We start from the raw sequence: 18,012 nt of genomic DNA, 5'->3' as shown, positions 1-18,012 counted from the left end.
AGGATATACCCACCCCCTGGCTCTGAGCAACTCAGTTTTAGCTTAGCGTCAGAGGAGGCAGACCTGGTCTTATTTCTTTTGTTTTTTCCCTAGTTTCAGGCTCTAGTTAGATTCTTTCCCTTTTTTGTTTTATCTAGCATGGGGCGACAAGAGCATGGCGCTGCCTGATCCCTTACCCGTGAGCTAGGGGCACAGTGCATTGCTGAATGGACTGTTAACCCCTCCTTGCCATCAGCCAGCGCTTGGTGGTGTACCCTGGGTCCGGGTCCCCTGTTTGCCAGCTGAGCCTGGCTTAAGCCCTAGCTGGCCGAAGACTTCATTGATGAATATTTTCTCCCTTCCCTGGGCCCCTCTCTCCCTTCCCTGGGCCCCTTTCTTCCCTGGGCCCCTTTCTTCCCTGGACCCATCTTTCATTATGGCTGGGGAATGTGTGTTTTCCGGGGAGGTAGGGGTTAATCTGATCCCTACCGGCGGTCCAGCTGCTCCTTCTAGACCTGCATTTCTCTGGACAGAGGACCTGGGTGAGCTCGCTTCTTGTCTGTCTGTTGTCTGACTTACTAGTGGCTATGTCCGACCCCAGGCTGGCAGACTACCTCTACTCTGATAACTTACTATGCCTGCTCAGGCTGTACAACTAAAATGCCAGGCAGTTCCTCTGAACCTCTCTGTCCTCCCTGTGTGGCCTTGCGGCCCAGTCCTCCTGTGGCAACCGTTCAGGACGGTCCGCCGGACTGCGGAAGGTCTGATTCCGCTCCCGAGTGGGTCTCCTCTCTCTCTCTCTCTCTGATCATCTCCTATTTGGCCAGGGTCTCCCAGGAGGTGGTCTCCGCCCTGGGGCAATCTTCTTTGCAACAGTCTCCTAGGTAGACGTCCCTTGAGCGCCCATCCAGTCATTCCTTACGGCCCTCCCGGGGACGTCCGGGTCGCCTTTCTTCTGCATCATCCCCAGAGTCCAGACGGGCGGAGTTCTCCCGTCACAGCTCCTGTTCTCCACTTTACAGGCGCTGCTGTGATCGGTCACCCAGTGTCCGTTCCTGGTCCCGCACCTCCATCCCCATCCACCCATTCCAAGAACCCTACAGTGCGTTCCCGGTCCCCAGGAAAGCTGGTGGAATCGTAACCCCCTCTGACTCGGAAGAGGCTTCCTGTATGTCAGATCTGGTGGACGGCCCGGTGTGGGCAGTCAGGGACACCTTCCACATACAGGACCCAGGAACTTCAGGCGCGGCCCCTGCAGTGTCCTTCTGCCGCGTGCGGCGGGCTCCCCAAGTTTTCAGCTCTCACACCGAAGTTGACGAGCTGTTGGATGCGGCCTGGAAGCATCCAGACAAACTCTTCCATGGGTCTAAGAAGTTCCAGGCTCTCTTTCCATTCCCTCAAGACTTGGTGGCGAAGTGGTCTTCCCCCTCCTACGGTAGACCCTCTTGTGTCACGGTTATTTAAATCCACTACCCTACCGCTGGCTGGTGCCGCCTCGTTCAAAGACCCTTTGGATAAACGTATTGAAAATCTGGCTAAATTTGCCTTTGAAGCGTCAGAATTTTCTTAAGTTCCCCGGGATCGTTTTTTCCGGTCCAGCCCCCCTCGTTCTGCCGCACTTGACGCAGCTTTTCAGGTGGCCCTTCGCACCCTCCTGGCTCAGGGGGTGATGGTGCCGGTCCCTCCTCAGGAAAGTTTTTCAGGGTTCTATTCCAAGTTCCCAAGAAGGACAGCACTGTCCGTCCTATTTTCGATTTGAAGCTTCTGAACAGTCATGTGCGACTACGCCATTTCCAGATGGAATCTCTCTAGTCAGTGGTTGCCTCCATGGACATACAGGATGCCTACTTACACATTCCGATCTACCCGGCCCACCAAAGGTTTCCTCGGTTCGCTGTCCCTGCGGGGCATTTTCAGTTTGTCGCGCTAGCCTTCGGACTGGCAACTGCTCCTCGTGGGGGGGGGGGGGGGGTGGTGGTGGGGGGGGGGGGGGGGTGGTGGTGGTGGTGGTGGTGGTGGTTTCAGTCCTCCCCTATCAGGACGAACATCTCCTCACTGCGTCCTCCCTGGAACAGAACCGGGTCAGCCTCGACGTCATCTACAGACTCTCTCCAGTTTTGTTTGGATCATCAACCGCGCGAAATCCAATCTGTCCCAATCTCTCACCTTTTCTCGTACTCCACTTTGACACAGCGGCGGCCCGTCTTACTCTTCCGGAGGACAAGCTTCAGGAGTTGTTGTTGTTGTCTAGGATTCGCTTGCTTCAACGGCCGTGTCTGGTTCCGGTCTGTACCTGCATGTCTGTCCTGGGCAAGATGGTGGCCTCCATGGAGGCAGTCCCATTTGCCCAATTTCGGTACCGTCCCCTCCAGTGGGCCATACTTTCCCAGTGGAACAAATCCCCCTTGTTTCTCCAGCAATGGAATATGACTTCCGCTACTTGTTTCTCCGGTCCCCCCCACCTTCGAGAGGGTCGCTCCTTCCTGCCTCTCACTTAACCTGTTCGGACAATGGACGCAAGTCTCCTTGGCTGGAGAGGTGTCTTTCGGGATGAGACTGTTCAAGGCCGTTGGACCTCGTCTGAGTCAGATCTCCCCATCGACATCCTGGAGCTCTGTGCGATCTTCCTGTGCCTTCGTCACTGGAGTCTCCTGCTCAGAGACCTCTCGGTGCGAGTGCAGACGGACAACGCCAGTGCCGTGGCGTACATCAACCACCAGAGCGGCACCCGCAGCTCGGCGCCCATGGCAGAAGTGTCAAAGATGCTCTCCCGGGCGGAACTTCATGTTCCGGCCATATCGGCGGTGCACATTCCCGGGATCGACAATTGGGAAGCGGACTTTCTCAGTTGCTCCACCACCGACCCGGATGAGTGGTCCCTTCATCCGGAAGCTTTCTCTCTGATCTGTCGCTGCTGGGGAACTCCAGACGTGTATCTCTTCGCGTCCCACCATAACAGGAAGGTCCCTCGCTTTGTCTCCAGGTCACGGGATCCCCTGGCTCTAGCAGTAGACACTCTTGTGGTCCCTTGGAGCCACTTTGCTCTGCCCTACCTTTTCCCTCGGCGATTCTAGTAGCCCCGTACTGGTTGTGTCGCATGTGGTATGCCGACGTGGTCGGTCTCGTAGCAGACGTTCCCTTCAGTCTTTGCCCCGGATCGCCCCGACCTCCTCTCCCAAGGACCCCTCTGCCACCCCAATTTACATCCACCGCGTTTGGCGGCGTGGGTGTGGAGACCGTGGTTTTGAGGACTCGAGTTTTTTGCATACCATGCTCCGCGATCGGAATCCTTCGTCCGCCAGGATTTACCACCGTACCTGGCGGGCCTATTTCCGCTGGTGTGAGGCTCGTTCTTTCTCCCACCTGCAATCGGGACTGGAGATGCGTCTTGCCCTCAGTTCCATCAAAGGGCAGGTTTCAGCGCTGTCTGTCCTCTTCCAACGCCCGCTTGCGTCCGATCTTCATGTGCGGACCTTTTTGCAGGGCGTGGCTCACGAGGTTCCCCCATTCCGGTCCCCTACTGCCCCTTGGGACCTCAACCTCGTTCTGGATGCTCTACAGGGTTCTCCCTTTGAGCCTCTTGGTCAGATTTCCCTTCGCTTCCTTTCCTGGAAGGTAGCCTTCCTTATCTCTGTTACGTCCGTTCGCAGGGTATCTGAATTGGTCGCCCTCTCGTCGTTCCCTTTTCCTGGTGCTTCACCAAGACAAGGTAGTCCTTCGGCCTGTGCCCTCCTTTCAGCCCAAGGTTTTCTTTTCACTTAAACAAGGAGATTGCGTTCCCTTACTTCTGCCTGTGCCCTTCTCATCCACGAGAGCGCCAGCTTCACAAGCTGGACTTGGTTTGGAGCGGTTCGGACCATTTTGTTGGTCACTTCCTCCTTTTCAGCGGTGTGATTCCCTGTTTATGCTTCCTGAGGGACGGCGCAAGGGGCTTCCGGCCTCCAAGGGCACTATCTCCCGGTGGATACGCTCTGCCATTTCAGAGGCGTACCATTGCATGGGTGATGGCTCACTCCACCTGCACGGTGGGCGCGCCTTGGGTGATCAGCCATGGGGCTTCTGCCCTACAGGTTTGCAAGGCAGCTACTTGGTCGTCTCTGAACACCTTTGCCAAGTTTTACCATGTTCATACTTTTGCATCCTAACGCAGGCCTTGGCCGCAAGGTTCTCCAGGAGGCATTTCTGTTGTCCGCCTGAGTTCTGTTCTGGCTGGGATGTTAGTCTATCCCTCCCCAGGGACTGCTTTGGGACGTCCCATGGTCCCGTGTCCTCCAATGAAGCGCTCAAGTAAAGTAGATTTTTGGACTTACCGTAAAATCTTTCTCGGAGCTTCTATTGGGGGACCCGCCCATTGGTTTGGTGACCAGCCAGTTTCCGCCACGTGGTTCGGGGGTGTTTTTGTTTGTGGTCGGTTCCCTTCTTTTTCTGGGGTTTGTTCGGACAGTTCTGTCTTGGTCGGCTCTCCTCTGCTTTGGGACTAAACGGAGTTGCTCAGAGCCAGAAGACTGGTATATCCTTCCGGGATGGGCCGACCTTCTTTTGTTTTTTGCCTAGTGTCAGCCTCCTCGTGGCAAGCAGCATATACCCATGGTGCTGTGTCCCCCAATAGAAGCTCCAAGAGAGCTTTTAAGTCCAAAAATCATACTTTTTGTTAAATAACACATTTAAGACGTGACTATAGTGAACTTTATTTTTCTATATTTTATTATTTCCAAATTGTGTACATCAAAATGCAAAGTTTTTAAATTAAATTTGACCATAACTTCAGGTGTGTTATGTGTTGCCTAATATGTGTAAATTGCCTGTTTTCGTTTCTAAAACTAATGAATTTTACCAACCTATTTTTAGGAGGAAGTATCAGTGGAGGTACTGAAGACTTACATACAGGTAAAAAATTTGGATTATTATTGCCCTACTGCTGTAGCTTGTTTGGATATGTTTATAAGACCTTTTTATGTTTTCAATGTACCAACTCTTAAGACACCTGCAACTATCAAAATTCATTTTTAGATATGGAGAATACACTGAATATTTACAGCTCTAATGGCAGCCTTTTGCCTCTTTTGACACACAATATTATTTTATTGTGTATACAGTTGAAGACATACATGCATTATTGTAGAAATAACTTGGTGTGGTTTATCCAAAAATCTTGAACCAGAAATGTTTGACAAATTGTGCACGACAAAGACAGGAATATGTCCTCTTTCCTTTATCAAACATCCTTATATGCCTTCAGTGAAGGATTTTTGTCTCCTAACTGTTGTGGTCAAGGAACAGTAATTCACATATGGGTCTGGTAAAAGAAAACAAGGCAGGGGAGACACTCTAGCCAGAAGCAGTTTTAAGAGTGATTTTTAAAAAGCTAGTTAAAACAATGATCATGTACTGCAGGACTCTCTTAAAGGGGTACTCCGCCCCTAGACATCTTCTCCCCTGTCCAAAGGATAGAGAATATGATGTCTGATTGCGAAGGTCCTGCTTCTGGGGACCCCCCTGTGATCTCGGCTGTGGCACCCCAGACATCCAGTGCACAGAGCGAACTTTGCTCCGTGCCCGATGACTGGCGATGCGGGGCGGAGGCTCATGACATCACGGCCATGCCCCCTCAATGCAAGACTATGGGAGGGGGGGTCTCCAGCGCTGCACCCAACACTCTAACAGAATGCTGGGTGCAGCAGGGAGATCACAGGGGTCCCCAGCGGTGGGACCCCCGCGATCAGACATCTTATTCCCTATCTTTTGGATAGGGGGTACTCTGCTCCTAGACATCGTATCCCCAATCCAAAGGATAGGGGTTAAGATGTCTGCAGTTTTTAAGCTTAGGTCAGAAGTAGATTTATTGGGGGGACTGAGAAACTCAAATATTTTGTGTGAAACAACCCTAAAGTAGCATGGTTTGCACAGTTGTGAAATGACTAGATCAATTTCCCATTCAAACATCATATTAAAAAAAGCTAAGCATTTTTTAGTTACTTCAAACGGCATCTTTAGGATGTGGCTACATGCATCTAAGATGTTGCACTTACGCATTTGTCCAGTAAATAGATTTCTTGATTTTAACTGTGTAATATAAATATATATATATATATATATATATATATATATATATATAACGGTTATATACATTGTACTGTAGATGGGTACCTAGTTCTCTTCTTTAACTACATATTGTTCATATGTTATGGTTTACTAAACAGTTAATCGAAGACTTATTTTTTTCTCTTTTTATACTTTAGAAACTTGTGAATGAGAAGCAAGTTAGTCTGATTGCTTTCTATGTCAGCCACCTTCCACAAGATCTAGGCATCACACAATATGCAGCATTTCTAGAAAATGTGACTGAACCAGAACAGCGCCATCAGTGTCTGGAGCTGGCAAAGGAAGCAGGTTGTTACACAAACTAATGTTTTATGTTATACCCCTTCCCAAAGAGGCCAAGAAATTGATTGATAAGAATTGCCATTTGTCTATAGAACTTCTGTCATAAAGGGAGCAAACTGCATGCTAAAATAAACTAAACTTGCCCGATTTATTTATATGCAGGTTTGGATGTTGCAACAATTACTAAGAGAGTGGTAGAAAACACACGAAGAAAAAATGGAGGGGAATTTTCTCATCATGACTTTACACCAGCTCTGGATTCTGGCACAAATGAGGTAATATAAGTAGAGAGCTGTAGCTAAAACCTGGACAACAGTTCAGCACGGCTGAAAACATAAAGCCGCATGTGAAATAGCTTGCCTGGTCTTTGATCCTTTGCATTGGTTTCTTGTGGCACAATACAATGGATAACACGGATTTATAGCTGTGTTCTGTGTGTTTTTTATGACAATTATCACAGTTATCTATCATCAAAATGCAAATCACTGCAATAACTATTTTAAACAGGAGGACAGAGCAAAGATTGATGTGATAGACTGGCTGGTTTTTGATCCTTCACAAAGGGCTGAAGCTCTAAAACAAAGCAATGCCATCATGCGGACGTTTCTGGGTAAGCTTTGGTCTTATTGCAAGCTGTGTGAAAATAAAGTAAAAGGTGTATTCCTTGCACATAAAATCACAGTATATCGCTAGGATATACAGTCACCTTATGATCACTAGGGCTCCAGCCTAAGAAAGGACAGCGCTAAGGCACCTTCACTGAACAGTTGGCTTCCTCACTTGAATTGACCTGTGCTGTAGTTCCCCTGCACAGGAACGGCTGTGCTGAGACACTGAAGGGGCAACATAGCCCCTACATTCAAACCATCTATGGAGGTCGAAGAACAGACCCCTACTGATAATGAAGTAATTGCATATCCTCTTGATATACCATCAGTTCATGAGATTAGAATTTTCCTTTTAAAACCGGCAAATACCTATTGTAAACATGCTGGTGCCATAAATTGTAATTCTACTGTTTTTTTTTTATTTGCCTCTATAACTAAATATATAGTAAGGGGCTAGTAAAACATTAATGGATTCTTTCAGAAAATAATAAGACCAGGGCTGAAAAAACTTTGGCTTGGCTGTGTGCACTTCCTACTAGTGTTAAATGTATCTCCCCCTTGCTTAGCACTCTCTCTGGTTTGGTCTCTGCAAATACTGATGCAGGAAGCTACATACATCAGCTAGCAATAGGACCTGCATTTTTGTGCTTGCTCTAAAACCTGGTTAGGATTTGTCCAGGCCTTGGATAAACCAATTATGAAGAACCTCTGACTACCCAGAAATACTATCTATGTACAGTGTGAGAATAACAACTGCTTAATGAATAGGAGAGCAATTTTTATAACCTCACCAGAATAATCTGAACTGAGAGCATCCTAAAACCTGATTTTAAAAATCACAATAGCTTTTTAGGTAGGAAAACAACAATCCCAAGTAGTTTGCTTACCATGTATTTTAGAAGTGTAATTTATTCTGTCTTTAGCTGCCCAGTTAGTTACTGTTCTATTTTTCCATACACGTTTTAGCCACAAAGAAGCATGAAGCTGCAAAAGACGTATTTGGCAAGATACCACAGGATTCAATAGCAGAGATCTACTCTCAATGGGAGGAGCAAGGGATGGACAGTGCTCTACCAGCTGAGGATGACAATGCTATCCGGGAGCATTTGTGTATAAGAGCGTACTTGGTGAGATCTTGTGAATTGTTACTATTTGTGTACTATTTAAGTCAACCTGTAGCTAGGGGTAGAGGGTTTCATCCTTGTAGCTAACAGCAAATTCTTAGGTTAAAGAGGACTTGTGGCCATCCTAAAACAATTGAGATTTTGACAGCTTAGAGTGGCCCTGACCTTTTTAGGTACTCTATATAGTTTTATGTTGAATTGTATGTTTCCTAGCTGGCCTAAACTCTCTTAGGCTGGGTTCACACTACGGTTTGTCATTACGATTCCCATATACGGTTGGGAGGAGGGCTGGGCGTATGCGGTTGGGAAACCGTATGCGGTTTCCCAACCGCAGGCAAAAACGTGGTCGACCACGTTTTTTGCCTGCGGTCGGGAAACCACATATGGCCGAAAAAGCAGCCGACCGGAGGCTGCGGTTCACTCCGGTCGGCTCATAGACATACATGAACTACGGTTCCCGAATACGGCTGAGTGCGGGCGCCGCGATTAAACCCCGCCCACCACTCCTCCCAGCCGTATACGGGAACCGTAATTACAAACCGTAGTGTGAACCCAGCCTTATTCGGCCGATACACCGTCATGTTCAGTTTTATTTAGTTTTCTGTTTAGTGTTCTTTACTTACCATTGCAGTGTCATTCTACTGCCTGGGCTACTCCCCCGACATTATGTACTATGCTTTTTACTGCATCACTTCTATCAATAAACTTGCTTGGTTTGTTACTAAATAGCTTAATTTGCCCTGATCACACACCTTTTTACAGATTCTTGATATACCCTCCCATTCCCAAGTTATGTGGGGGGGGGGGGGCAGTGTTTATTAGATATACCTGCCCTCTCAATGTAAAACCTTCTCACCTTGAGTTTATAATCATGCCTTAATTTTAAAAAGGAGTAAAAATCATTAAGTTCATGCCCATCTGACAATTCTTAATTGTCAGACAAAATCTAAACTTGCATATCTTTGGAATGGAAGGACGTATCAAGAAACAAAAAAGGTGACTGATCAGTACACATTGGAATATTTAATTATAAAGTGTTATTTTATTTGTATTATCCACAATGGAACTGCCAGCATCATGATATGTCCTAAAAAGGATTGCATCTCTTAAATGGCATGATTGCTAGTGATTGTGTCACTTAAGGGGTTAAATTACCAACATCAGCTGAATCACTGATATCAGTGATTGATTGAGTGCCAGCTGCCAATGGCAGCCGTCACTCGCCATCTGTGACACGAGTTCAGCTCATTGACTTCCTGCATTACTAAATGTGCGGTGCAGGAAGGCTCAGGCGGCTGTGCTGTATATTTACGACCAATGTCGCCAAGGGATTACATTTTGATGGTGGTATAACCTGAGTAACAAGCTTTGCTATTTTATGTTCTACAGGAAGCACATGAAGCATTCAATGAGTGGTTCAAGCATATGAGTTCTCCACCTCAGAAACCAGGACTAGTTGAACATGCTTCCTTTACAGAGAAAGTAGCTTATGAGCACAGAGAAAAGAAGTATGAGGCAAGTATTTAGCTTGTGTGTGTCAGGCAGGCAGGCGGGAGAATAAGAAAACTGGTAAATGTAAAATAATATGAAGCATTTGGTGAAATTTACACCTATTAAAATGAAAAATAAATGTTTAATTTTAAGTCTAAACTTCCTTGTGGTCAGTGGTATTAGTTGTAACTAGCTGTGTGTTAAAATGAAAATGTTGGACACACTTAGAAAGTGTAGTACTATTTAGTGAAGTTAGTTACGAACTATAACTCCCAGCATGCCCTGACAGTGTAAGGCTTTCAGCTGACCCAAACCAAAACTACAACTCCCAACATGTTGCACTTTAACTTGTACTATACTACTATATAGTGAAACTTGCTGGGAGCTGCAGAGCCATAGGCTTTGTCAGGGTATCCTGGGAGTTGTAACTGTTTTGGGTCAGCTGCACTATACAGCAGTATCTCAACCTGTGGCTCTGCAGCTGTTGCAGAACCTCCAACTCACAGCATGGGCATGCTTGGAGTTATAGATCTACACTAGCTATAGAGCTACAGGTGTACACACTGAGATCCATCCATCTTTACCTGGCAACATGTCTGCTCCTGCTCATCTGTTGCCTGACAGCCACATCCCCAGTGAAAGCTACAAGAGGGAGTTGCCCCTGCCACACAAGTCAGCCCAAGCGGTGGGCAAGCACTTCCTCCATGGCTAAAGCTAAGGTGACTTTTCCCAGGTGAGTCTGCTTGGCACCCCCGACTGGTGCAGCGTGCCGGCTCCTTAGCCCAATCCTGTCTGCAAATAGAGAGAACCCCTGCAGAACAGAGAGGGGTGACTCATGAACAGTTGGCAGAAGGAGCCTGGCTTAGAGGACATGGTTGTTATGCCAGGAGGACAGGACACACAGATCGTGCTGGGGCTATGGAACGGGGTGCACTTTTTTTCCAGCCAGTACTGCCTTTCTGCACCTCATTATATGTGAAAAACACAGAGCACCACACTGGGGAAAGAACGGAACGCTGAACAAAAAAACACTAGTATACAGGAAGAAGGCTCCTTATACTCTGTGTGGTGCCTACTGCACTGCTTCTGTCTGACATGCGAAAGTCCATTTGTGCACATGCCACACTTCTACTGTAAGAAACTTCAACCCCCATTTTCGGAGTGTATTTTCACCCAGTAGCCACAGTGTTGGCTCCCTACCATTTTAGGTAGCGCTCAGGCCTACAGCTAACCTTTTAGACCGGACCTTAACTGTTTTCTTGGAGGACCAGTTACCTCCAGGAATTCAAGTGGTCTAGTAAACATGTATCTCTCTTGTGTCATGCTATATATCATTGGGTCATTGGACTTATGCTGATGGTCTATTATCTTATGACAGTGACCCTGATGTCTGTTGCCTGCTACCTTATGGCAGCGACCTTATGTTTGTTTCAGACTGCTAAACATAGCAATAGAGCATTTTGCAAATGCTGCAGACCCATGCATGTATCTGTGTATCTTGTACTTACCTGGTTATTTGAGACACTGAGCTAAATAGACTACTTTATCCAAATTGTGCCACTCTTGTTCCCCTGAGGAAGCTGCTACATGCAGCAAAAAGGCGTTGGGATTGATACATAGTATTGTACAATTGTCTAAGGATACCCTTTGATACATACAATTGTTAATTAGGTTTTATTGGGTTCACTACATTGGTGTATTTCAACCATCTAGATTGAAAGTTGTGTTTTAGAGCACTTTCCCCCAATTGGTTTATTTTGGAGTGTATTTTCCTTTTAGCCACTATGCCGATTGCACTGTTTTAACCCAATAATTTTTGGTTGCTGACATTTTTTTTGCATCCTTAGCACTAACCTAGATCTTTATTTCATTTTAGATGGATTTTAGTACCTGGAAGAATCATCTAGATGTGTTAACAGTTGATGTAAAAGAGAAAATTTACAATGTTTTGCTGTTTGTCGATGGAGGCTGGATGGTGGATGTAAGAGATGTAAGTTATCTTGTACTCAGTTGAAAAATTTTATACATATATGTTGACCTCTATTGTTTTTTTTAAAATGCCTTCACATTTATGAATAGGGGAATAGCGTGTGAAAGTTAAGAGAAAAATAAAAAAAATCAGTAGGTTTGTGGACACTCTGACATCACTTCTACATGTGCTTATTTTGTATTCATAGACTATATATATATATTTTTATTATACACACACACACACACACACACACACACACACACACACACACACACACACATACATACATACATACATACATACATACATACATACAGGGGTGTGGAAATTAAAAAAAAAAAACTACTTGTCCAAGGGACTAAAGCGGAACACAATCTACTTGTCCCTCAAGAAAATCCACTTGTCCTGGTAGATAAAATAATTTCCACCAAAATAGTACGATTCCCCCCACTAGACCACCAGGGATGGATATAAGATCCCTTTAGACACTGCTGTCAACTTTGACAGCGGTGATCTAATGGTTTAATAGCAGCTACGGTGATCGCAGCATGCCAGGCTATTAGCAGCGGAAGAGCTGTAACTAGCTCCTTTTACACCCGAGGAAAGCCCAGAAAAGTCTAGATGTAACTTTATCACCTTATAAAAAATTCTCATATGAAGTGACCAAAAATGAGCAATTCTGGACTATTTTTTTTTTACATTTACACCGTTCACCGTATGGTTTAATTAACATTACATTTTAATAGTCTGGACATTTCCACATGCAGCGATACCACTTATGTTTATTTTTGTACATTATTTTTATTTAAAGAAAATTGGAAACTTTTATTAGGAAAGGGGCTTATTCACATGTATACGCACTTTTTAAAATATTTTAATCACTATTTTTCAGTTTTCATAGGGACTTAGGTGTTACTGGGGGGTGTTCTGCTTTTCCAGTTTGTGTGGTGCATTTTGTGTCAGAAAATGCTGGAAGTTGCATTAAGTTACTAGATAACTACAGCTCCCAGCATGCCCTGATACAGCCTATGGTTGCATGGGTGTTGCAGCATGTTGCACTGTATAGTAGTACAGTTAAGTTTATTGTGTAACATGCTGGGAGTTGTAGTTTTGGTTCGTGTCAGCTGCAGAGCCATAGGATGTGTCAAGGACTACTGGGAATTACAGTAAGTAACTACAACACCCAGCATGCCCTGATACAGCCTATAGCTCTGCAGCTTACCCGACCCAAAACTACAACTCCCAGCATGTTACACTTTATAATTCTACAGTTCAGGTTATGGTGCAACATGCTGGAAGTTGTAGTTTTGGTTCGGGCGTGTTTGCGTGCATTCGTGGGGCTCTTGGTCGGCGGGCGAGTATGAAGGGGGTGGGATTCTGGGGGTGCAATTCAGTGCGGGTGTCCAGAAACCACTAAAAATAAATAAAATTAGATGGCACAACTGGCAGCGGCGGCAGTAAACCCCCGAGGCACGGGCCCTTGGGCACTGCCCTAATGCCAGACGTGACAGTCCGCCCCTATACAAAACATTCATTCATACATACACATATCAAACATGCACCAGCCACTGCCCCCATATCATACATACACACACACACACACACCCCTGCCACATCATACATTACATACACACATCACAGATACATCATACACATATACACTCACACCATACATATGCACACATCATTCATACACCCACTGCTTCCCTCCCACATCATACATTATTTACACACATCACACAGACAGACATCATACACACATCACACATATGCACACATCATACATACACCCACCGCTGCCCATCCCACATCATACATCACACATCACATACACACACATCACACACAGACAGACATCATACACACATTATACATTACATACACACATCACACATAAGACAGACATCATTCACACATACTCACACTATACATATACAACCACCCTTCCTGCCGCTGCTGCCTGCATTCTCGGCCTCCTCATCTGAGCTGGCCATGAGTGGACATCAGAGCTGTAGTCACACCACTGTGTGAGGTTACATGGGTTTGAAAATCTCCCCTCACACCGGACGTCCTCTCTCCTCTCCTCCCCCCGCTCTGTGTTTTCCCCATGCAAACATGCAGCCTCCCCGTGGTGGATTAGGTCCTGTGGAGACAGAGCAGGGGGAGGGGTAGAGCTGTGTGCGGGGGATGGAGCTGTGTACCGAGCTGTCTACGTCCTTTCTCTCCCCCTGTCGTCTTGGGTAATGTAGAGCTGCGCCCTCCATCCTGCGGGAGGGGTAGATAAGGGGGTGTGTCTTAATTATGTAATGCAAAGTTGCGACCTCGGGCTCTGCGGTCAGCTGGGGGCCGCCGCCGCCCCCTCCATACACTCTGAGCGCCGGTGTGAGGTGCAGACTTGCACCGGCTCCTGCGCCTCAAACCAGCATTAAAGAAAATAAGGGGGAAGTCTGTCTGTCCCTGCTAGTCCGATACAGGGCTAAATCTATGATAAATTTACCTGCCCGACACCCAAAATTACTTGTCCCGGGCGTCGGGTGATAGGATTTCCACAGCTGTGATATATATGCAATATATAAAAAAAAAGTGTGTGTGTGTGTGTATATATTTATGTATATATTTATGTATATATTTATGTATTTATGTATATATATATATATATATATATATATATATATATTATAATATAATTTTATATATTGTATTTCTCCATGTTACTACTTTTCTGAGAAGACCTTTCTTGGCACAGCCATATTTATATAACTGTCCAACAGAGCAGCTGGCTTTTTTGCCCAAAGCAGTAAATTACAAAGTTACTTTCATATTAAGGGTATGTTCACACGTACCGGATCCTGCGCAGATTTGATGCTCAGGCTTTGTAACTGCAGATTAGAAGCTGTGCTCAGTCATTTATTTTACACTGAAATCTGCAGCAGAAAATCCTGCGCATCAAATCTGCATACGTGTGAACGTACCCTTAGGGTCTATTCACAAGTACAGTATTCTGCGCAGATTTGATGCGCAGGATTTTCTGCTGCAGATCACAATGTAAACTGACTGAACACAGCTTGAAATCCTGCTCATCAAATCTGCGCAGAATACTGTACGTGTGAATAGACCCTTAAGGGGTATTCTGGCCATAGACCTCTTATCCCCTATTCAAAAGATAGGGGATAAGATGTCTCATCACGGGGGGCCCGCCGCTGGGACACAGAGGTTTCAGAGTCTGGAGCAGCAGCCCGACAAAGAATGCGGGTACTGCACGGAGATCGCGGGGGGGTCCTTTGGATAGGGGATAAGATGTCTAGGTCCTGAATACCCCTTTAATATAATAGTTTTAAAAAATTAAAGCCAAGATCTTATTGGTTGTCAATGGGCAGCAAAGATAAATTATGTGAACCTAAGAAGACAGATCTATACTCCAACTCCTCAAATTTATAAAAAAAAACATTTCCAGGCACAGTTGAGCATAATTTATCATTATATAGCACAAACATATGTCACTTTACAATTTTTAGGGTACATGTACAAATTAAATTTGACATTACCTAATAACTAATCAACAATATAAACAACTAGCTGAATACCCGGCGTTGCCCGGTTTCTACTTCCTAATCCTTGTTGTGGAGGAAAATCGGGAAGGAAGCTTTTGACTTCATATCCCGCCTAATCCCGCCCCCTCCTATCCCGCCATCCAATATGTGTAGCAGGTACTATTGAAATATCTCCAGCCGTACGGAAGTTATGTGGGAACATACATTTCCCATTGATTTGCATGGGACTTTAAACGAAAACCCCGACCCTCACAAATGGGGGTAGTTAAGGGTTAAATTAACTATCCTATATATTTTAAGTGGACATATGAGTAACGTGACCAAGTATTATGGAAATATCTCCAGCCGTTTGGAAGTTATGCAGTAACATATATTTCTCATAGACTTGTATGGGACTTTAAACATAAATCCCGCCCCTGGCAAATGGGGGTGACATATAAGTAACGTGTGCCACGTTTTATGTTAATATCTTAAGCTGTTTGGATGTGATGCTGGAACATACATACACACACACACACACTAAGTTTTTTATATATATAGATAGATAGATAGATAGATAGGAGTGTGGGCCCTGCTTACAAGACCTTACAGTCTATTTGGAAATAGGATTAAAATGAAAGGCAGAAATTTCTTCATTTGTACAATCATCCTCGTATCTTTTATAAAGAATATGGCAGTCCTCGTACATGCTCCTTCACAATTATCTGTGTATTTACAACACATACTAAATTTATGTGCATGAGACACTGCTGAAATTAGGGGAATCGGTTGGTAAAAGTAAGGTTATGTTTACACAGGCAAAAATAAGTAATCTTCTATTTATTTCAATGGTAATTGTTCAAAAATGTGCAGTTTTCCAAAAACAGTATTGAAAAAAGTGACAGGATTTCTCGGCCGCGCTTCATTGGGGGACACCTTACTGATGGGTATATGCTCTTGCCACTAGGAGGCGCTGACACTAGGAAAAAGTAGTCTCCTCCCTGGCAGGATATACCCGCCCACCTGCAGTGAGGTAATCGGTTCTAGCTAGTGTCAGCAGCCGTGCCTTCCTTTCAGGCAGCTCTCCCGGTTCTTTGGGCCTTAGTGATGATTGAGGTCTCGGGGATGTGTAGTATTCCAGCCCAGACTCTTCCGTGATCCCATTTGGTGGGGCAGTCTTGCTGTACTGCACTTAATGTCTCGACATGGATGTTTGTTGCCCGGTTAGTTTCGCGGATGTCGGTTTACCTTACTCTTCAGGTGTGAGTCTTCCAGGAGACTCAGGATTCTCCAATTTCCATGTCTGCTGCTCCGGTGTTCTGGGAGGCTCCTTTTCAGGTTATTCCGCTTGTTTCTTGTCCATTTGAGTCACCTGGAAAGGAAACCCGGAAAATCAGACACCTCCAGTTTCCATGTCGTTGTGTCCGGGATGCCCCCTTTTTAGGGCATTCCGCTCCCTTCGGGTCCATGTCCTCCCGAGTTAGAGGGTGTTCCAGTCATCCGAATTACACCTGTCCAGCTCCTGTTGCATTCTGGGTGTTCACGGGGGCCCCCTGGGGTTTTGGTTCTGCAGCTGTTCAGGTCTTTGTTCTCAAGCAATAGACCTCTCTAGAGTAGACTTATGTTTTTCTTTTTTTCTGGTCTCCACCTACTGTGCTCGCCTTCGGCTCGGGTGTACAATGCTCTCCTTGGAGTTGTTTCCTATCTGCTTCCGGCCCATCTGGCTTCCTGCCCGGTCTTTTCTTGTCTCTATATAGCCCGGGTGTCTTGAGTCTCTACAGGGACGGTCCCTTCTTTTGGCGTTCTAGTCCATCTCCATGGACGGGGGATCTTCCGGGAGTTCAATTTCTGAGCCTAGTTTGTCTCTGGCCTGGGGGCTTGTCCACAGGCCTTGTGGACACTTGAGTTTGGTCTCTGGACTTATTCTCTTTATCTGGTGGTTGTTTTTTCCCACCCTAGGGGACTGCTTTGGTATGTCCCATCAGAAAGGTGTCCCCCAATGAAGAGTGACCGAGAAAAGGAGATTTTTTTTTTTTTGTACTCACCGCAAAATCTCTTTTTCGTAGCCTTCATTGGGGTACACCGCACCCACCCTTTCTTCCAATTTTTGTCCGGATAATTTTTTCTGGTTCTTGGGTTGTTTATCCGGGATTCCTTTCTAGGGTCCTTCGGACATATTTCTTGTTGGCTTCTCCTACTGCTTTGTGACAAAACAGATTACCTCACTGCAGGTGGGTGGGTATATCCTGTCAGGGAGGAGCAGACTTTTTTCCTAGTGTCAGCGCCTCCTAGTGGCAAGAGCATATACCCATCAGTAAGGTGTCCCCCCCCAATGAAGGCTGAGAGAGAGATTTTACGGTGAGTACAAAAAAAATCTCCTTTTTGTGTGCTCCATTCAGGATAGATTGGAGAGTGTTTAGGAAGGAAACACATACTATATAGGACTACTATGAATTACCTGATTGTGTATATTAAAATGTAATAATGTAACCTAGGATGCAGAAGAAGATCCCGAACGTAAACACCAGATGGAACTGCTACGGAGTCTTTGTTTGCCCATGATGTGTTTCTTGCTGCACACAGTGCTACATAATACAGAACAGTACCAGGATTGCCTCCGCCTGGCTGATGTAATATCATCTGAAAATCAGAAGCTGTACAAGGTACGTTGTTTCCATAATGAACTGCGTATAATGAGTGCAAAAATTCTGAGGCCTACAAACCCATGTAGAAACTTGACATGTGTCCAATCCCCAAAAATTAGATTATAATTATAACTTAGCCCATTTTGGCCTTAAGGACTCAGACAATTTAATTTTTACGTTTTCATTTTTTCCTCCTCGCCTTCTAAAAATCATAACTCTTTTATATTTTCATCCACAGACTAGTATGAGGGCTTGTTTTTTGCGCGACCAGTTGTCCTT

The 18,012-nt window shown here is 45.5% G+C and overlaps 1 protein-coding gene and 1 long non-coding RNA gene across 2 annotated transcripts in view; one reads left to right on the top strand and one right to left on the bottom strand.

Annotated features, from left to right (window-relative positions):
- LOC130369230 (uncharacterized) overlaps positions 1 to 18,012 on the bottom strand; it is a 46,081-nt gene that overhangs the window by 21,559 nt on the left and 6,510 nt on the right. The gene's annotated exons all lie outside the window — the stretch shown is intronic.
- NUP107 (nucleoporin 107) overlaps positions 1 to 18,012 on the top strand; it is a 71,646-nt gene that overhangs the window by 50,794 nt on the left and 2,840 nt on the right. The window contains 8 exon segments of the mRNA XM_056574190.1: positions 4,828 to 4,866; positions 6,219 to 6,369; positions 6,526 to 6,638; positions 6,871 to 6,973; positions 7,938 to 8,098; positions 9,485 to 9,610; positions 11,463 to 11,576; positions 17,584 to 17,751. Coding sequence (XP_056430165.1) covers positions 4,828 to 4,866; positions 6,219 to 6,369; positions 6,526 to 6,638; positions 6,871 to 6,973; positions 7,938 to 8,098; positions 9,485 to 9,610; positions 11,463 to 11,576; positions 17,584 to 17,751 — 975 coding nt within the window.

This window comes from Hyla sarda, chromosome 4 (assembly GCF_029499605.1).
Source record: "Hyla sarda isolate aHylSar1 chromosome 4, aHylSar1.hap1, whole genome shotgun sequence".
Lineage (NCBI taxonomy): Eukaryota > Metazoa > Chordata > Amphibia > Anura > Hylidae > Hyla > Hyla sarda.
Note: the sequence above shows the minus strand (reverse complement) of the source record. Positions and strands in the feature narration are given on the sequence as shown.